The 12,884-nt window shown below is 53.9% G+C and overlaps 5 protein-coding genes across 5 annotated transcripts in view; 2 read left to right on the top strand and 3 right to left on the bottom strand.

Annotated features, from left to right (window-relative positions):
* Nucleotides 1–435, top strand: part of BBA_01357 (short chain dehydrogenase) — a gene marked incomplete at both ends in the record, with an annotated part of 3,500 nt that extends 3,065 nt beyond the window's left edge. The window contains 2 exons of the mRNA XM_008596454.1: nucleotides 71–175; nucleotides 249–435. Coding sequence (XP_008594676.1) covers nucleotides 71–175; nucleotides 249–435 — 292 coding nt within the window. The remainder of the gene's footprint in view (nucleotides 1–70; nucleotides 176–248) is intronic.
* A 662-nt stretch (nucleotides 436–1,097) lies between these two features.
* On the bottom strand, nucleotides 1,098–3,243 carry BBA_01356 (phosphoglycerate mutase; the record flags this gene model as incomplete). Its single annotated transcript, XM_008596453.1, has 2 exons — nucleotides 1,098–3,147; nucleotides 3,209–3,243. The coding sequence occupies 2 exons, from the start codon at nucleotides 3,241–3,243 to the stop codon at nucleotides 1,098–1,100; spliced, it is 2,085 nt and encodes a 694-aa protein (XP_008594675.1).
* Nucleotides 3,244–5,497: 2,254 nt separating this feature from the next.
* BBA_01355 (uncharacterized protein) lies at nucleotides 5,498–7,010 on the bottom strand (the record flags this gene model as incomplete). The annotated part of the gene is made up of 3 exons (XM_008596452.1): nucleotides 5,498–6,479; nucleotides 6,538–6,667; nucleotides 6,725–7,010. 3 exons carry the CDS (start codon nucleotides 7,008–7,010, stop codon nucleotides 5,498–5,500), a joined length of 1,398 nt encoding a protein of 465 aa, XP_008594674.1.
* A 2,657-nt stretch (nucleotides 7,011–9,667) lies between these two features.
* On the top strand, nucleotides 9,668–10,913 carry BBA_01354 (peptidase C13 family protein; the record flags this gene model as incomplete). The annotated part of the gene is made up of 2 exons (XM_008596451.1): nucleotides 9,668–10,197; nucleotides 10,256–10,913. The coding sequence occupies 2 exons, from the start codon at nucleotides 9,668–9,670 to the stop codon at nucleotides 10,911–10,913; spliced, it is 1,188 nt and encodes a 395-aa protein (XP_008594673.1).
* Nucleotides 10,914–11,111: 198 nt separating this feature from the next.
* On the bottom strand, nucleotides 11,112–11,971 carry BBA_01353 (uncharacterized protein; the record flags this gene model as incomplete). The annotated part of the gene is made up of 2 exons (XM_008596450.1): nucleotides 11,112–11,882; nucleotides 11,960–11,971. 2 exons carry the CDS (start codon nucleotides 11,969–11,971, stop codon nucleotides 11,112–11,114), a joined length of 783 nt encoding a protein of 260 aa, XP_008594672.1.
* Nucleotides 11,972–12,884: the final 913 nt, after the last annotated feature.

Genomic DNA, 12,884 nt, shown 5'->3' with positions numbered 1-12,884 from the left:
CCTTTTAGACCTAAAAAAAAAAAAAAAGAAAAAAAAAGGCCGGTTGTACATTAGCTAACGCCACATTAAGCCCTCTGCACGTTGACCCCGCGTTTGCCAAGATGGGTGGCTTCAAGAAGCCCATTCTACACGGTCTCTGCTCTTTCGGTATTGCTGGCAAGGCCATCTACGACAAGTAAGTCAACTCCGTAGCCTTACCTTATGAACCTGTCTCGAAAGTACACTGCGTGCTAATTGCTATATACCAGGTTCGGTCCCATCAAGAACATCAAGGTCCGCTTCGCCGGTACCGTCGAACCCGGCCAGACCGTCATCACCGAGATGTGGAAGGAGGGCAACAAGGTCGTCTTCACCTCCAAGGTCAAGGAGACTGGCAAGCCCTCGATTGCGGGTGCCGCTGCCGAGCTCCTCTCTGCCGACAAGAGCAAGATTTAAGAAAAAAGAGAACAGTAAAGTCAAAGCGAAACAAAAACAAATTATTCCATGTAACGGTCCAGGCCTGGGCCAGACATTTGAAGGAGGAACGACGGAGAATCAAGTCGCCTTTTTTGTGTATTATAAAAATCTGAGGGGAAACTGATTTTTCCTTTGTCTAGTCATGCATGCTTTTCCCCAAAAGAGCTTAGTAACGAGTTTTGTCTTCTTTCATTAACCTTGACAGGATACTTTCAAAATGTGATGATGTGTAAAATGTTTGCTATTTCAATGTGTGCGCTTTTTCATATGGAGATTGTTTTGATAAGTTGCCCAGCTACCTAACCCGTTGCTGAGAGCGTTCATTCCCCGTCACAATTTAGACACGGCTTATTAGCGTGCGCTGTCAAAAAACAATATTGCGAATTTCCATCAATGCCCGCCCGCTTTGCGCTTGCCAAAACAAGAAGCTGAATAAGAACGCCTTGGTACGCCAGCGTTACGTGAAGAAAAGAAAAATGTAGAAAATGAATGCAATGCTTGCTAAAAATACAACTTCGTGAGTATACGAGCCTTGACATGGCCTCCCCCCCCCCCTTTTTTTTTTTTCTTTGCTTCAACAACGAATTAGAGTAGTGTTCATCGGGGCCATGGTTTCAGTGCAAGAAAGAGGCCATAGACTATCAGAGAGGACGTTCGCTGACCGTCCATCGTCGCTTAGCGCAGCTCATGTCGCGAAACTTATCCGCATCGCTCGGTGGCGTCGGGCAGCCCCAGAGCCCGCCGAGGCCGCCGCCGAGGGGGTTGGTGGTGGCAATGACTTCGTTGGGCGGGAGCAGCACGTCGTCATCGCTGTCCAGGCTGCTCGTCTGCAGCTTGATGGGTCCGGCAAACATGAGGGTGCCGCTGCCCGCGACGGGCGAGTCGACGGCGCCAAAGTTGCCAAACGGGGACGGCGCCTGGACAGGGCCGCCGTAGAAGGAGGTGGTGTAGCTGGGAAAGGACGGCAGGTCGGCGCCGAATGTCGATGTGCTCTCCTCGGTAGGGGGCTGTGTTGGTGGTGGTGGCGGCGCGGCGGCGCTAAAGCTGCCAAAGTTGGGTAGCACTGTATCGAAAGGATTCGAATTGACGTTGCCGTCATCATCGTTGTCGACATTGTCGTCCATGAGACGGAGTGAAGACGGAGCCGGGGCCCAGAGACCAACTGCGTTGCTGCTGGAGCTCGAGGGCCGCCCGGCCTTAATCTCGTTGTTGAGGCTTGAGCTGCTGCTGTTGCTCCTGGTGCTCTTGCTGCGCGCGGCAATCATGTTGCCGGCGGCACGGATTGACTTTTGCGACGACTCTCGTCGCAACATCTGCTCGGCCGCGGCCACGGGAAAGGCGTCGCTGCTGTAAGTAAAAGGGCTGATGACGGCGCCGCTGCTGCCGCTGCTGAACGTGGACGTGCGGCCGCGCGCGTGAGGGTTCCAGGCATTGTTGGCGGACACGGACCGGGCGGAGCTGGGCGAAGAGACTGTGGACTGCAAGTGCTCCGTGGTAGCAGATGCTCTGACTTCGTAGAGGTCGTCGACCTCGACTAGGGGCTGGACCTCGGGTTCCTTGGCCAGCTCGCTGCGCAGTTGTTCGTAGTTAACCTGTGCCCGGCGCTGAGCCAGGGTGATAGACGCAATACTGACGTCCATAAGAACAGGTTGGTGAGTAATGGCGCCCATGAGGGCATTGCAACCGGCGCCGTGTGATACAAGAATCAAGACAGTCTCGATTTCTTCGTTGTCGGTAACGTCGAGGGTGTGGTCGTCTCCGTCCGAATTCATATTCGTGACCATCTCTGCGGCATTGTCCGTGCTAGCGTACCAGTTGACCATTTTCCGCAGACCTTTTCTAAATCGCTTGTGCATGGAAATCCACTCCTCGCCGAGTTGCCCGCCGTCGCCAAAGTCGAGCGGCTCTCGCATCGAGTCCCATTGAAAATCTACGCCGACGCAAGTGTCTCTGGCGTGGGCCACGATACCTTCAGGTATGCTGCCTGCACCGGAAACTGGAAGGCTTGGTCTAGGAGGAACGTAGCCCTTTTTAGGACCTGTGCTAAAGGGCAGCGCCGCTGCCAGTGACGAGACACTGAGAATGGGGCTGCCGTTGTCCTCGGCAGGGGACCGCGGCGCATCAACAGGCCGGAGCTTGGGAGACTGCCACAGCTTTTGCGTAGGTGGAGGCGGCGGAGGTGGCTCGTCGAAGCTGTAAAAGCTGTAGTCTTCGCGTCGCAGAAGCTCGGCTTTGGCACCGCCCAGCATAAGCGCGGGCCCAGGAGGCGGGGTGATCAGTTCAAAGTATTCCGGAGAGAGCCATTCGCCGAGAAAGGAGTCTATGCGAAGAACAGCGGTCTTGAGTTTATTGGTCTGACCTTTGGCTGCATGAGGTGGGACGAGGATGTCGGAGGGGGTATATATAGAATCGGCGGGGAGCTGAGCGAGACCTGAGCTAATACCGACAGAAGTTTGGACGCATCGGAGGAACGGAGAGGTGTGAATAACGACTTTGAATCGCCTTCGTTTGGTACCAGGCTTGCCCTCATTCTTGGCTTCGTGTTCCAGTTTGGCCGCCTCGAGAATGCCAGCAATGTAGTTGCCCACTTGTCGAGCTTGCTGTAGCCCAGAGTACGTTAGGGGAGGGTCGTAGGGAGTCGGAGATGTAAGATGCCATTTCTTGTCGGCGGCGTCCAGGCGATTTCCGTGTCTGTAGAGTCTCGTTAGATAGATGCGTCGCGGGGAGCTTGGCGCGTGGGAACGAGACGAACCGCACGACAAAGATGTGTGAGGGTGGCGCGACCATGATGTCCCGCCGGAAGCTACCTAGGTAGCGTACAATCGGTCTTTTCCGGCCAAGATTTCTGTATTTGACGTTGGAAAAAAGTTGCAAAGTCGAAACTGCAGCGTTGCAGGCAAGCGGGTATGATTATACCATCAGCCGGAGAGAACCTAGCGGCGCAAGACGGCCGACCGCAGCTTGGACGTAGCCAGAGCGGCGACGCAGCGACAGGCAAACAAAGGCCGCCCTGCTGGTTCTTTGCAAGATGTGCAGGCCACTTTGAAAGCCGTGCCTGCAGCAAAGAAGCCTATGGGAACGCACAGGCTAAGAGGATGCAGCGAGGTGATGAAATTGAGTTTGCTGGGCCAAGGTGTGAACGTGGGCGCGAACTTGGGCTGGTGTGGCGTGCGTGCAGGTGATGGACGTGTGGGCTTCGGCCTGTCGGGGATCGGATTTGAGAGGACAAAATGCCGGCGTTGGTGGGTGGTGGTTTAAGGCTAAAGAGGACGTATGCCGTCGATGGCAGCCGTGGAAGGACAGCAAGAATACATTGGCAGTGAAAGATGGAGGACGAGGACGGGAGGCGGAGACGTGTGAAGAAGAAGAGTGTTTCACGAGGGCAGGCGGCGGTAATGGCTGATGCACCGGGGTGGGAGGGGAATTAGAGGTGGGCGGCTGCCAAAGCAAGTACGGGAATAATTAATCACAATGCGACATCTTACATGATTAGTGATGGGTTGCAGCAATGGTCCGTCTAGTAATCGATTTACGAGGCAGTTTGTCTGATGGATGATATGGTGATACTGAGGCATTGATGCATGACTTGTAATAACCTACGAACAGCTCTTTTTACTTGTCCTCTCTTGCGACCCCTGCAGCTGCAACTTGGAATTGCTGCATGTGACGCGCATCTTTTACTAGCAACTAATCAAAAAAATCAAAAAATAAAGAAAGTCCCTTGTCCCGTCACCGTCTGTACTTAATTTCTTTGGGTCGCTCCATACTCTCCCCAGTAAACTTCTCCATAGCTCGGGCTAGATTCGCTGCCAACGAGCCGAAAGTAGCCACCATTTGCACACAACTAGTGCCCCTCATGCCCACGATCTAAACAAAAAAAAAAAAAGTTATGCCTTGTGACCAGGAAGAAAAATAAAACGGGAGCTTCCATGTAGACCCCTCCTTTTTCTGTCGTCATTCCACGTGAACTCGCCCACTTTCGCTGTTGGATTGCGCTGTAGCCGCGCGCTGTGTCTGTTAAAAATCGATGCAACCTGTTCGAGTATGTACAAAGACTGCCCCCTTGAAAAGACTGGCTAACTAAAGACTTATATTACGGAGTACTAGTCGCGCCAATATCGATCTTATGCTACGCTGCTGCATGGGCGCGCTCTCACATTATTCATCACCTGGATCAACTTCAATTGCTGAATAGTGGATCAAGCTTGCAATCAGTGACACCACCCACTGTGCATACATATACGTCAATACTCCGTATTTACTCAGCCGCCATACGAATACTACCCGCATATTCATTTCCAGTGTGTCAACAGGTGAAACAATTTAAGTGCTTGTTCATTCTGTCACCATGTCCATGTCTTTGACCCACCCTCAAACCCTCAACGGCCGAGTTTCGGTTGCAAAAAACAAGCAGCGCCTGACTCAGTATAAACTGCAATTCTGGCTGCATTTCTTATTATGTGATCTGCATGGAACGCAGACCTTCGGAAATGAGCACCTATATCTCGCTTGAGTCTACGTTCCTGCTCCCGTTTGACGGTGCAAAAGCAACTAGGAGTCTGCTGCTCGTGGTGCCAATCATGCAAATGGGTCATCAGAGCCTTCAACGACTATAAATACTGACGAACAATAGAAGGAAGCGGGGCTGCCAGCGCTCAGGACACTGTCTCAGCTTCTAATCGGGACCATCCTGATTGAAAGCCACCTTGCATACAAGTTGGAGCGCAGAGGTCATATACTACGCCGTCCAATCGCAGACGCAACCCGGTTCGTCTCGAGGGCCTTGCTTTCCAGAACAAGATCTTTGACATGGCTTCCACTTCATTCACGCATAGCGCTGGCAAACATTGGCTTGTGCGTGATAAATGTTCCACACAAAAGATGGCGATGGACACCGTTGTGAAAATGCCCTTAAAACGTATCCTAGGTATATGAAACTCCAACAATGAAACATTATGCAAAAAGAAGAAGAAAAAAACGTCAAAGGAACTTCCCTTCACACATTCCAGATTACCCATCGTTAGTTATGCCGCTTCGCCTCCTACTTAGGTGTCGGGGTTTGCCCGTCTTGAGGTGTGCCCTGAGCCCCGTTTGGATGTGCCGGGGGCGGGCTCTCCATCTCTACCAGCTCCCGCAGGTCTGGCTTGTATCCCGACTTCAACTGCGAGCCAGACAGGGAGCCCGGACTCGGCGACGACCCTGGCGCGCCCGAAATTTCGGTGGCGTGCAGCTCCTGCGGCGGCAGCTCGGTCCAGCCGTGCATCGCCGGCGGGCTGCCGCCCTGGCCAAACGAGTCCTGGGTGTTGGAGAAGTAGGTGAACTGGCTCTGGCGGCTCGGATCGTACTGTCCCTGACTGCCGGCGTCGTACGGGCCGGGTGTGCCCTGCGTCATAGCTGGCGAGTACATGGACCCATTGTAGCCGCCGGGGTTGGGCGACGCGACACTGCCGTCGGGCTGCTTGGCGTCGTCGCGGCGGCCGGCTCTTTTCTTGAAGAAGAACCAGAGCGCGCCGATGATGAGACCGATTCCGGCGGCCGCACCAACGGCGATGCCCACAATTGCACCGGTGCCGAGGTCCGATTTGCCGCTGCCGCTGCCGCCGGTGTTTGTGGGTGCGGCAGGCGAGGTTCCAGTGGCGCTGGGCGTTTCTGAGGGATCGTCACTTACGCCGTATGGCTTGATTTCTTTGTAGGCGTCGCAGTCGGACTTTGGGAGCGCGAGTGGGCAATCCTTGGCGAAGCAGATGGAGTTGAGCATATTCTTTTCCACGGGTGCGCATCGAATGTTGTAGCGATTGTTCATGTATTGCTCGAGAGTGTTGGCATCCTGCTCGGTAAATCCGTAGTACTTGCTAGCCAGGATGAGCTGGCGGATAAAGTACGCAATCTTGGCCTTGTCGAGGTCCATGTATTTGTGAACATAGGCCGGCATGAGCGTCTTGTACTTTTGATCGAGAAAGTTTTCGACCTCGCTGCAGCCGTAGATGCGACCAAACGCAACATACCAATGCGTGAAGAGAGTGCTACAAAAGCCTGTTAACACTGACTGTATTCGAGTCCTTGGATAGGATCTTGGCATACTATTGGTTGGTGCCCTTCTTGATGTTGGCTGTGTCTTTTGTGCCATTGATAAAGGCTCGCAACGGATCCACGCCGCCGCCATCAAGCCAGTTGAGTACCACCGCTTGATCATTGAGGTTTGTCGTGTTCACTAAAAGAAAGTGTCAACACGATTCAGGAAGCACTGATAAACGACGCTTTTGCTTACTTGACCCATCAAAGTACGGGCGCAGGTAGAGAGCTTTGTTGTCAAACGAGCCTACGTTGAAAATGCCGGTGCTATTCTTGTCGGCATTTTTCAACTTTTCTCCTCCAGCGTACGCAAACGCGACGATGCTCGTCATGAGTTTGAGCTGATTGTTCTTTGTGTTATCTCCATAGAGTTCCTTGGTATAATAATCGCAGATGGGGGTCCCGTCGGATCGAGTCGCAGCGGCTGGTTGGGTCGACGAGGCCAACAGCAGCGCCGCCGTGAAGACGACCTTTTGAAGCATCTTGAGGTCTGGAGAGCAAAGGGGCTATTCGCAATTCCAAGATGTAACCTTTGCAATATTACTACCAAGTGGAAGAGAATGGCAAGCCTGCTCCCCAAAACAGCAGCAAACAGGGCTTGCTAGGTATATGTAAGAACCCCTCCCTTTTGTGATACATGCAGAAGCATAGGCCTGAGGAAACAAAGGAACCTCCATTTCACAACGCCACCCGCAGCCCATCCCAAGGGCAAACGGGGGCTACTCGCTTGTTTCTCCGCAGAAAAGGAGTAAAATAAGCATCGAAAAAGAAATGTATCCGCCCCTTGTCCCGGCCGAGTGGCCATACGAAGACGCAAAGAAGCGAAAGTGAGGCTTCCGGGGTCTCTCCCTCCACCTTTCACTCACATTGCCGCCAGATTGAGCAGAAGGAAACGGGACTGGAGACAACCAGGCTGACTATCTGGGCTGAGCAGCGGAGAATAGATTGGATAAAGCGCAACGGGCATTGGCTCAAATCAAGACCAGAAGGGGCACCCCCGGGCTCGTTCACAGCATGCCATGCGAGCTGAGCGACCAGGCTCGCCACCACCCGACAATGCACATGGTGGTGGTGGATGACATGCAGAATGTGCTGTCTTTGTCTTAGTCTGTCTGTCCACAGCCTTTTCAGCATAGGGGAAGTATTTTTAGCTAAAAGGTTCCGACTCTCCTCGCTCAAAGACATAGCATCTGTCGCTGGCTTCAGAAAACCTGTGTCTTTGAACTAACACGACAAACGCGTAAGATTTGGTACTGCGAAGCATGTGGAGGCGACAATCATGGAGACCCAACTACGAGATGCATGAAGAACGCAAACTCACAGACGGCAGCAGTGGACACTCAGCAACAGTCAACTGTGAGATTACCCGTCCCATCTCTGCCTGCCCGGTACCCGAGACAGCCCCCTTGCGCCCCTAAATACACCAGTGCACCCAATTCAATTGGCAATGCCTCGTCTCCTTAGACTGCCAAGCCTCGGAAGAGGCTGCATGTGGAAATTTGGCGTGAGATTTCACTAACTAGTAGGCCCCTGCAAAAACAGCCTTGTTGTACCAGTACGTCCATGATGGGGGGGGACGATCCATCGGCTTTTCCGGAGACTGGTTGCCGCAACTCGCGCCAGCTCGCACAAATCAATCACCAGTGGCGGAGGTGCTAAAATTCAAGGCTGGACAGCGATGCAGCAAATCACAATGCATATGTCGCCAGCTTAAAAGTGTTTGTCCTCCAGCCATCTCTCGCGAACGGATTTTCAAGGCCTCTGTCGGAAGCCATGTTGGAAGAACAAGGCATCGAAATCACGAGGTAGTATACAGAACGCCTGCGCGGCGATGGCCGAGGCCTGGCCATAATTCTTGGCAGCGCACCCTCCAGGACTAGGTCGGGGGCAAGATCTGCAACGTGCTATGCGGCCCGGGGCAGCCCTTTTGCAGCTGACCAAAGCTGTCGGTGAATATGAGGGGATCCTTGACATCGCTCTTGAAGCCCAACCCAGTACTCCGTTATTGATTGGGGGTCAATTTGAGCGTTTCCGACAAGGGTCGCGCAATTCTTTGCACCGCCTACGGAGTGCAGATGATGCTCTTTGCAGGGCCACTCTACGGAGTAGAGCGGGTGCTTTTTGTGATTTCGTTTGTTTCGGACTGGGCAAACTTGTGCAAGACTCGGCCACGGCCTCCTCGTAAAGAGACACAGTCCGATTGACTCTAGAACGGTGTCAAACAGGAGTGCCCAGCCACGATATCTGCCCTTTGTTGGCCGTAAAACTCTGCGCCATTGCGTCTCCTGTCGTACAGGGCCGACGGTAAGGCTCCCAGCCATGGTCGGTCAGAAAAAGTCAGAGGTGGCATGTTGCTCGAGTAGCCACATCTTGGCTTTGCTTCCATCGCTATTCAGCCACCGGCAAGGTCAATTTGGGTGATGAAAGGGCGAGAGCATAGATCAGTTGCAAAGGTGATAGCTAGCCACAATGAAACAAGAAAAAAAAACATATCAAGAGAAGGTGCAAAGCAGGCACTTGCACTTGGAACAAAATGACACAGGGGATCCGCTTTCGGTAGCCCCAGTCCTTCAAATCACCAAGCTTCATTCGGATGGAAAGCTGGGCAATCCGTACGGCGCATCCAAATTGCAATGAGAGCACTCTTATTTAAGCAAGAAGAATTCGTATATTATTCACAATCGAATTCTGGGGGTATTTATGAACGTCAATTGAGTATCAAGCGGAGTATCTTCCCGGGGCACCGCTCATTTACAGCACCAACGCATTGAACACCATGTTTCTAGAACCCGAGAAAGGCGCTTCTAGGCTGTCTTAAGCTGTCTTGTGTTGCACAGTAATACATGAATCGAAGCCAAAGTATCACAGGATCTCGATTAAAAAGTTGGTGCGGATGTCATTAGCGAGTAGCCTCTCCATCTGGACTCAGCACTGGCCCAAGATCTCCCCACACATTTGTAAGCTGCCCGGCTTCAACCTTCACTCGCGCTACAAGACTCGGCACGGTCGCCACCACATCCTCGACGCCCCTGAACAAGATTGATGCAAAAACACCCCGACTAGCACTTCCCAACTCTGTCCTTCCTACGATTACGACTTTCTCTGCCCTCGAACATCCTCAAGGTCCTCGATTCGCGCAATGAAGTGGGACACGGGGCTGCAGGCCGTCCTGGCCTCGCTCCTGTTCGCGGCCACCGCCCTCTCCGAGCACACCAGCAACTGGGCCGTCCTTGTCTGCACGTCGCGCTTCTGGTTCAACTACCGCCACCTAGCCAACGTGCTCTCCATCTACCGCACCGTCAAGCGCCTCGGCATCCCCGACTCGCAAATCATCCTCATGCTGCCCGACGACATGGCGTGCAACCCGCGCAACGCCTTCCCCGGCACCGTCTACAGCAACTCGGACCGCGCCGTCGACCTCTACGGCGACAATATCGAGGTTGACTATCGCGGCTACGAGGTCACGGTCGAGAATTTTATCCGCCTGCTGACGGACCGCGTCGGCGAGGAGATGCCGCGCTCGAAGCGCCTGCTCACCGACGAGCGCAGCAACATTCTCGTGTACATGACGGGCCATGGTGGTAACGAGTTTCTCAAATTCCAAGACGCAGAGGAGATTGGCGCGTTTGACTTGGCGCATGCTTTTGAGCAAATGTGGGAGAAGAAGAGGTGGGCTTGACCTGCGATTCCACCCACGCACAGCTTTGTTGCTAATCGGTTCCATTAGATACAACGAGATTCTCTTCATGATCGACACCTGCCAAGCCAACACCATGTACAGCCGCCTGTACTCGCCGAATATCATTGCGACCGGCTCCTCTGAGCTCGACGAGTCGTCCTACTCACACCACGCCGACAACGACGTCGGCGTCGCCGTCATCGACCGCTACACCTACTACAACCTCGAGTTTCTCGAGTCGCAGGTCCGCGACATGAACAGCCAAAAGACAGTGGGCGAACTCTTTGACAGCTACGACTTTGACAAGATCCACTCCAACGCCGGCGTCCGCTACGACCTGTTTCCCGGAGGCGCCGACGGCGCGCGCAGCCGCCTCATCACCGACTTTTTCGGCAACATTCAAAAGGTCGAGGTGGACCGGGCGCAGGATCAGGTCCTCGAGGAGGATCTCCTCGGCCTTAGCAAGACGATTGCGCTGCTTCGCGCCAAGGAGGCCGAGCAGCTCGCCGCGCGCCGCGCCAACGACTCGACGACATCGGCGCCTGCCGGCAGCGCACCCACGAATGATGTTGCTGGATCGGCGCGCAAGGTGCAGGGCGCAACGGCGTTGACGACGGAGAACTGGCTCACGAGAAAGGCTGTTGGCGCGACGGCGCTGGTGGGCTGCGTGGCGCTATGGGGTTTGGGCGCGATTCTGGAAAAGTAAAGGGTCGGGGTTTGACTTTTGTAACATAATATGGTGCATTTTACAGCAGCAGGGCCTTGTTGCGTTGGTTTGGCGGGCGTTGCACTCTTTGGAAGGTTTTCTTGATTCTCATGCTCTGTTGCGATTTTGTGCTTGAAAGAATACGAATTACGCTGTTCGAACCTGGTCCAGTGCATAAAGGTCATTGCAGCGCACACGTCAAGCGTCCTGCTCATATGCGTATTTGACTTTGAATGCGCCAGGTCCTGCCGGCTCATCCTGTCTGCCCAGAGGCGTAATGTCGAGCAGCGCAAACGTAGACATGACTCTTTCCACTCCTCGTCCATATGTCGAGTACGTATGAAACACCTCACCCCTCTCATTCTTGACGAAGACGCTAAAGCCAAAATACTCGCCCGCATACGGCTTCTTCCCCAGCGCCTCCATCTCCTGCTTGGTGCGAAAATTAAACAAGCCGCCCGGCGCATCGGCCGGCGCGCTCTCCGCCGCGGCACCTTGGTCAACGGATACGTAAAAGTCTCTGTTGAACTGGTTACTGGCATCCCGAGCCGTCGAGTACCACGGAAACGTCCAGCCGCACTTTTCCCTCCAGGCCGCGAGCCTGTCCGGCGCCGCGCGCGACACGCAGACCAGCTGGGTGCGGCGCGAGCGCAGGTGGCGTGCGTCGGGCAGGCACTCGGCCACGTGGGCGCAGCCGCGGCAGCCTCGCGCGTCGTCGGGCGCGAACATGAAGTGGTAGACGATGAGCTGGTCCATGCCGTCAAACAGGTCGCTGAGGGAGATGGGGTCGGCGTCAGCGTCGGCGTCGGCTTTATTGGCAGCGGCTGCTGTGAATGCGTAGTCACGGTCCACTCGAACCATTGGCAGCGCGCGACGAGCGGCGCTGAGTGCGTCGGCGGCGCGCATGAGGTCCTTTTCTTTTTCGAGGAGCGCTTTGCTGGCCTCGATCCATTCTCGCTGGCTCACGACCTAATTTATCGGAAACAAGTCAGGTTTGTTTGTGATTTAGGAGAGCTTGCACGCGTATCTTGAGGTCTTGCTCTCACTTTGGCAGACATTTTGATGTTACTCCCAAACGTTTCATAAAGTAAAGCAAAGGTTAGGGAACACCTTATGTGTATTGTGATTGTGGTGTAAATAGGTAGCTGACGACTTGTAACGTGCAGGTGGGTGTGAAGGAAGGTTTACAAAGTCTACTGCTTAGTAACTTTGGCGCATAACATCATGAACCCGGGCCTTTTTCTTTCAGACCGTCGATGATAGCATGACAGCTTGACAAGAATCAAAGAGTTTGTTTTCTACACGCTGCCCGCAAGAGTCGTGGCATGAAGCGGCTTCACAAGTTGGCCATCGCTTTCTCTAGTCACCGGATTCGGTATGAATGCAAGGGGGCTTGGCGCGCGCAAAAATCTAGCGTGGTGGCGAAGCCTGCCGATCGCAAGGACGCTGATGGTCTCAGACAAGAAGCGTCGTTGAAGAGCAAGAAGAAATGCGCAGCCAGGCATCTGGAGGAGCGTATCGATTCCAATCGTAGGAGCTGGAATAGGATATATGATGAGCGCTAGCCGTGGCAGCTTGATGAAGATGCGTGATATGAAGGGGCGTGTCGCCCTATACGAAACCACGTCCATACTTTACTTCGTATGACCTGCCACAAGTCGCCCCTGCGACCGCAATGCACCAGCACATTGTCTAATCCAATCTTGGACAGGACACGAGGCTACGCTCCAGCCAAACCTGACTGTAACAACTGGCAGCTCTGAAACTGTTGCCCCGACGAACTGCTTGAAGCGCTCTCACCCACACATCTGGCAGCGTGCCAATGTGCTACACTAACACTCTTTGCCATGCGCCCTCCAGCATCGAAAACGCTAACATGGGCAAGTTAGAAAATGCCAGTCGATGGGCTACATATGTCAAGCTCGAGTCAGCCTAACTGGGCGCTATTGCAAACTAGCCCGCGCAGCCCTA

The sequence above is a fragment of the Beauveria bassiana genome (assembly GCF_000280675.1).
Source record: "Beauveria bassiana ARSEF 2860 unplaced genomic scaffold BBA_S00003, whole genome shotgun sequence".
NCBI lineage: Eukaryota > Fungi > Ascomycota > Sordariomycetes > Hypocreales > Cordycipitaceae > Beauveria > Beauveria bassiana.
This window is presented reverse-complemented; position numbering and strand designations above follow the sequence as displayed.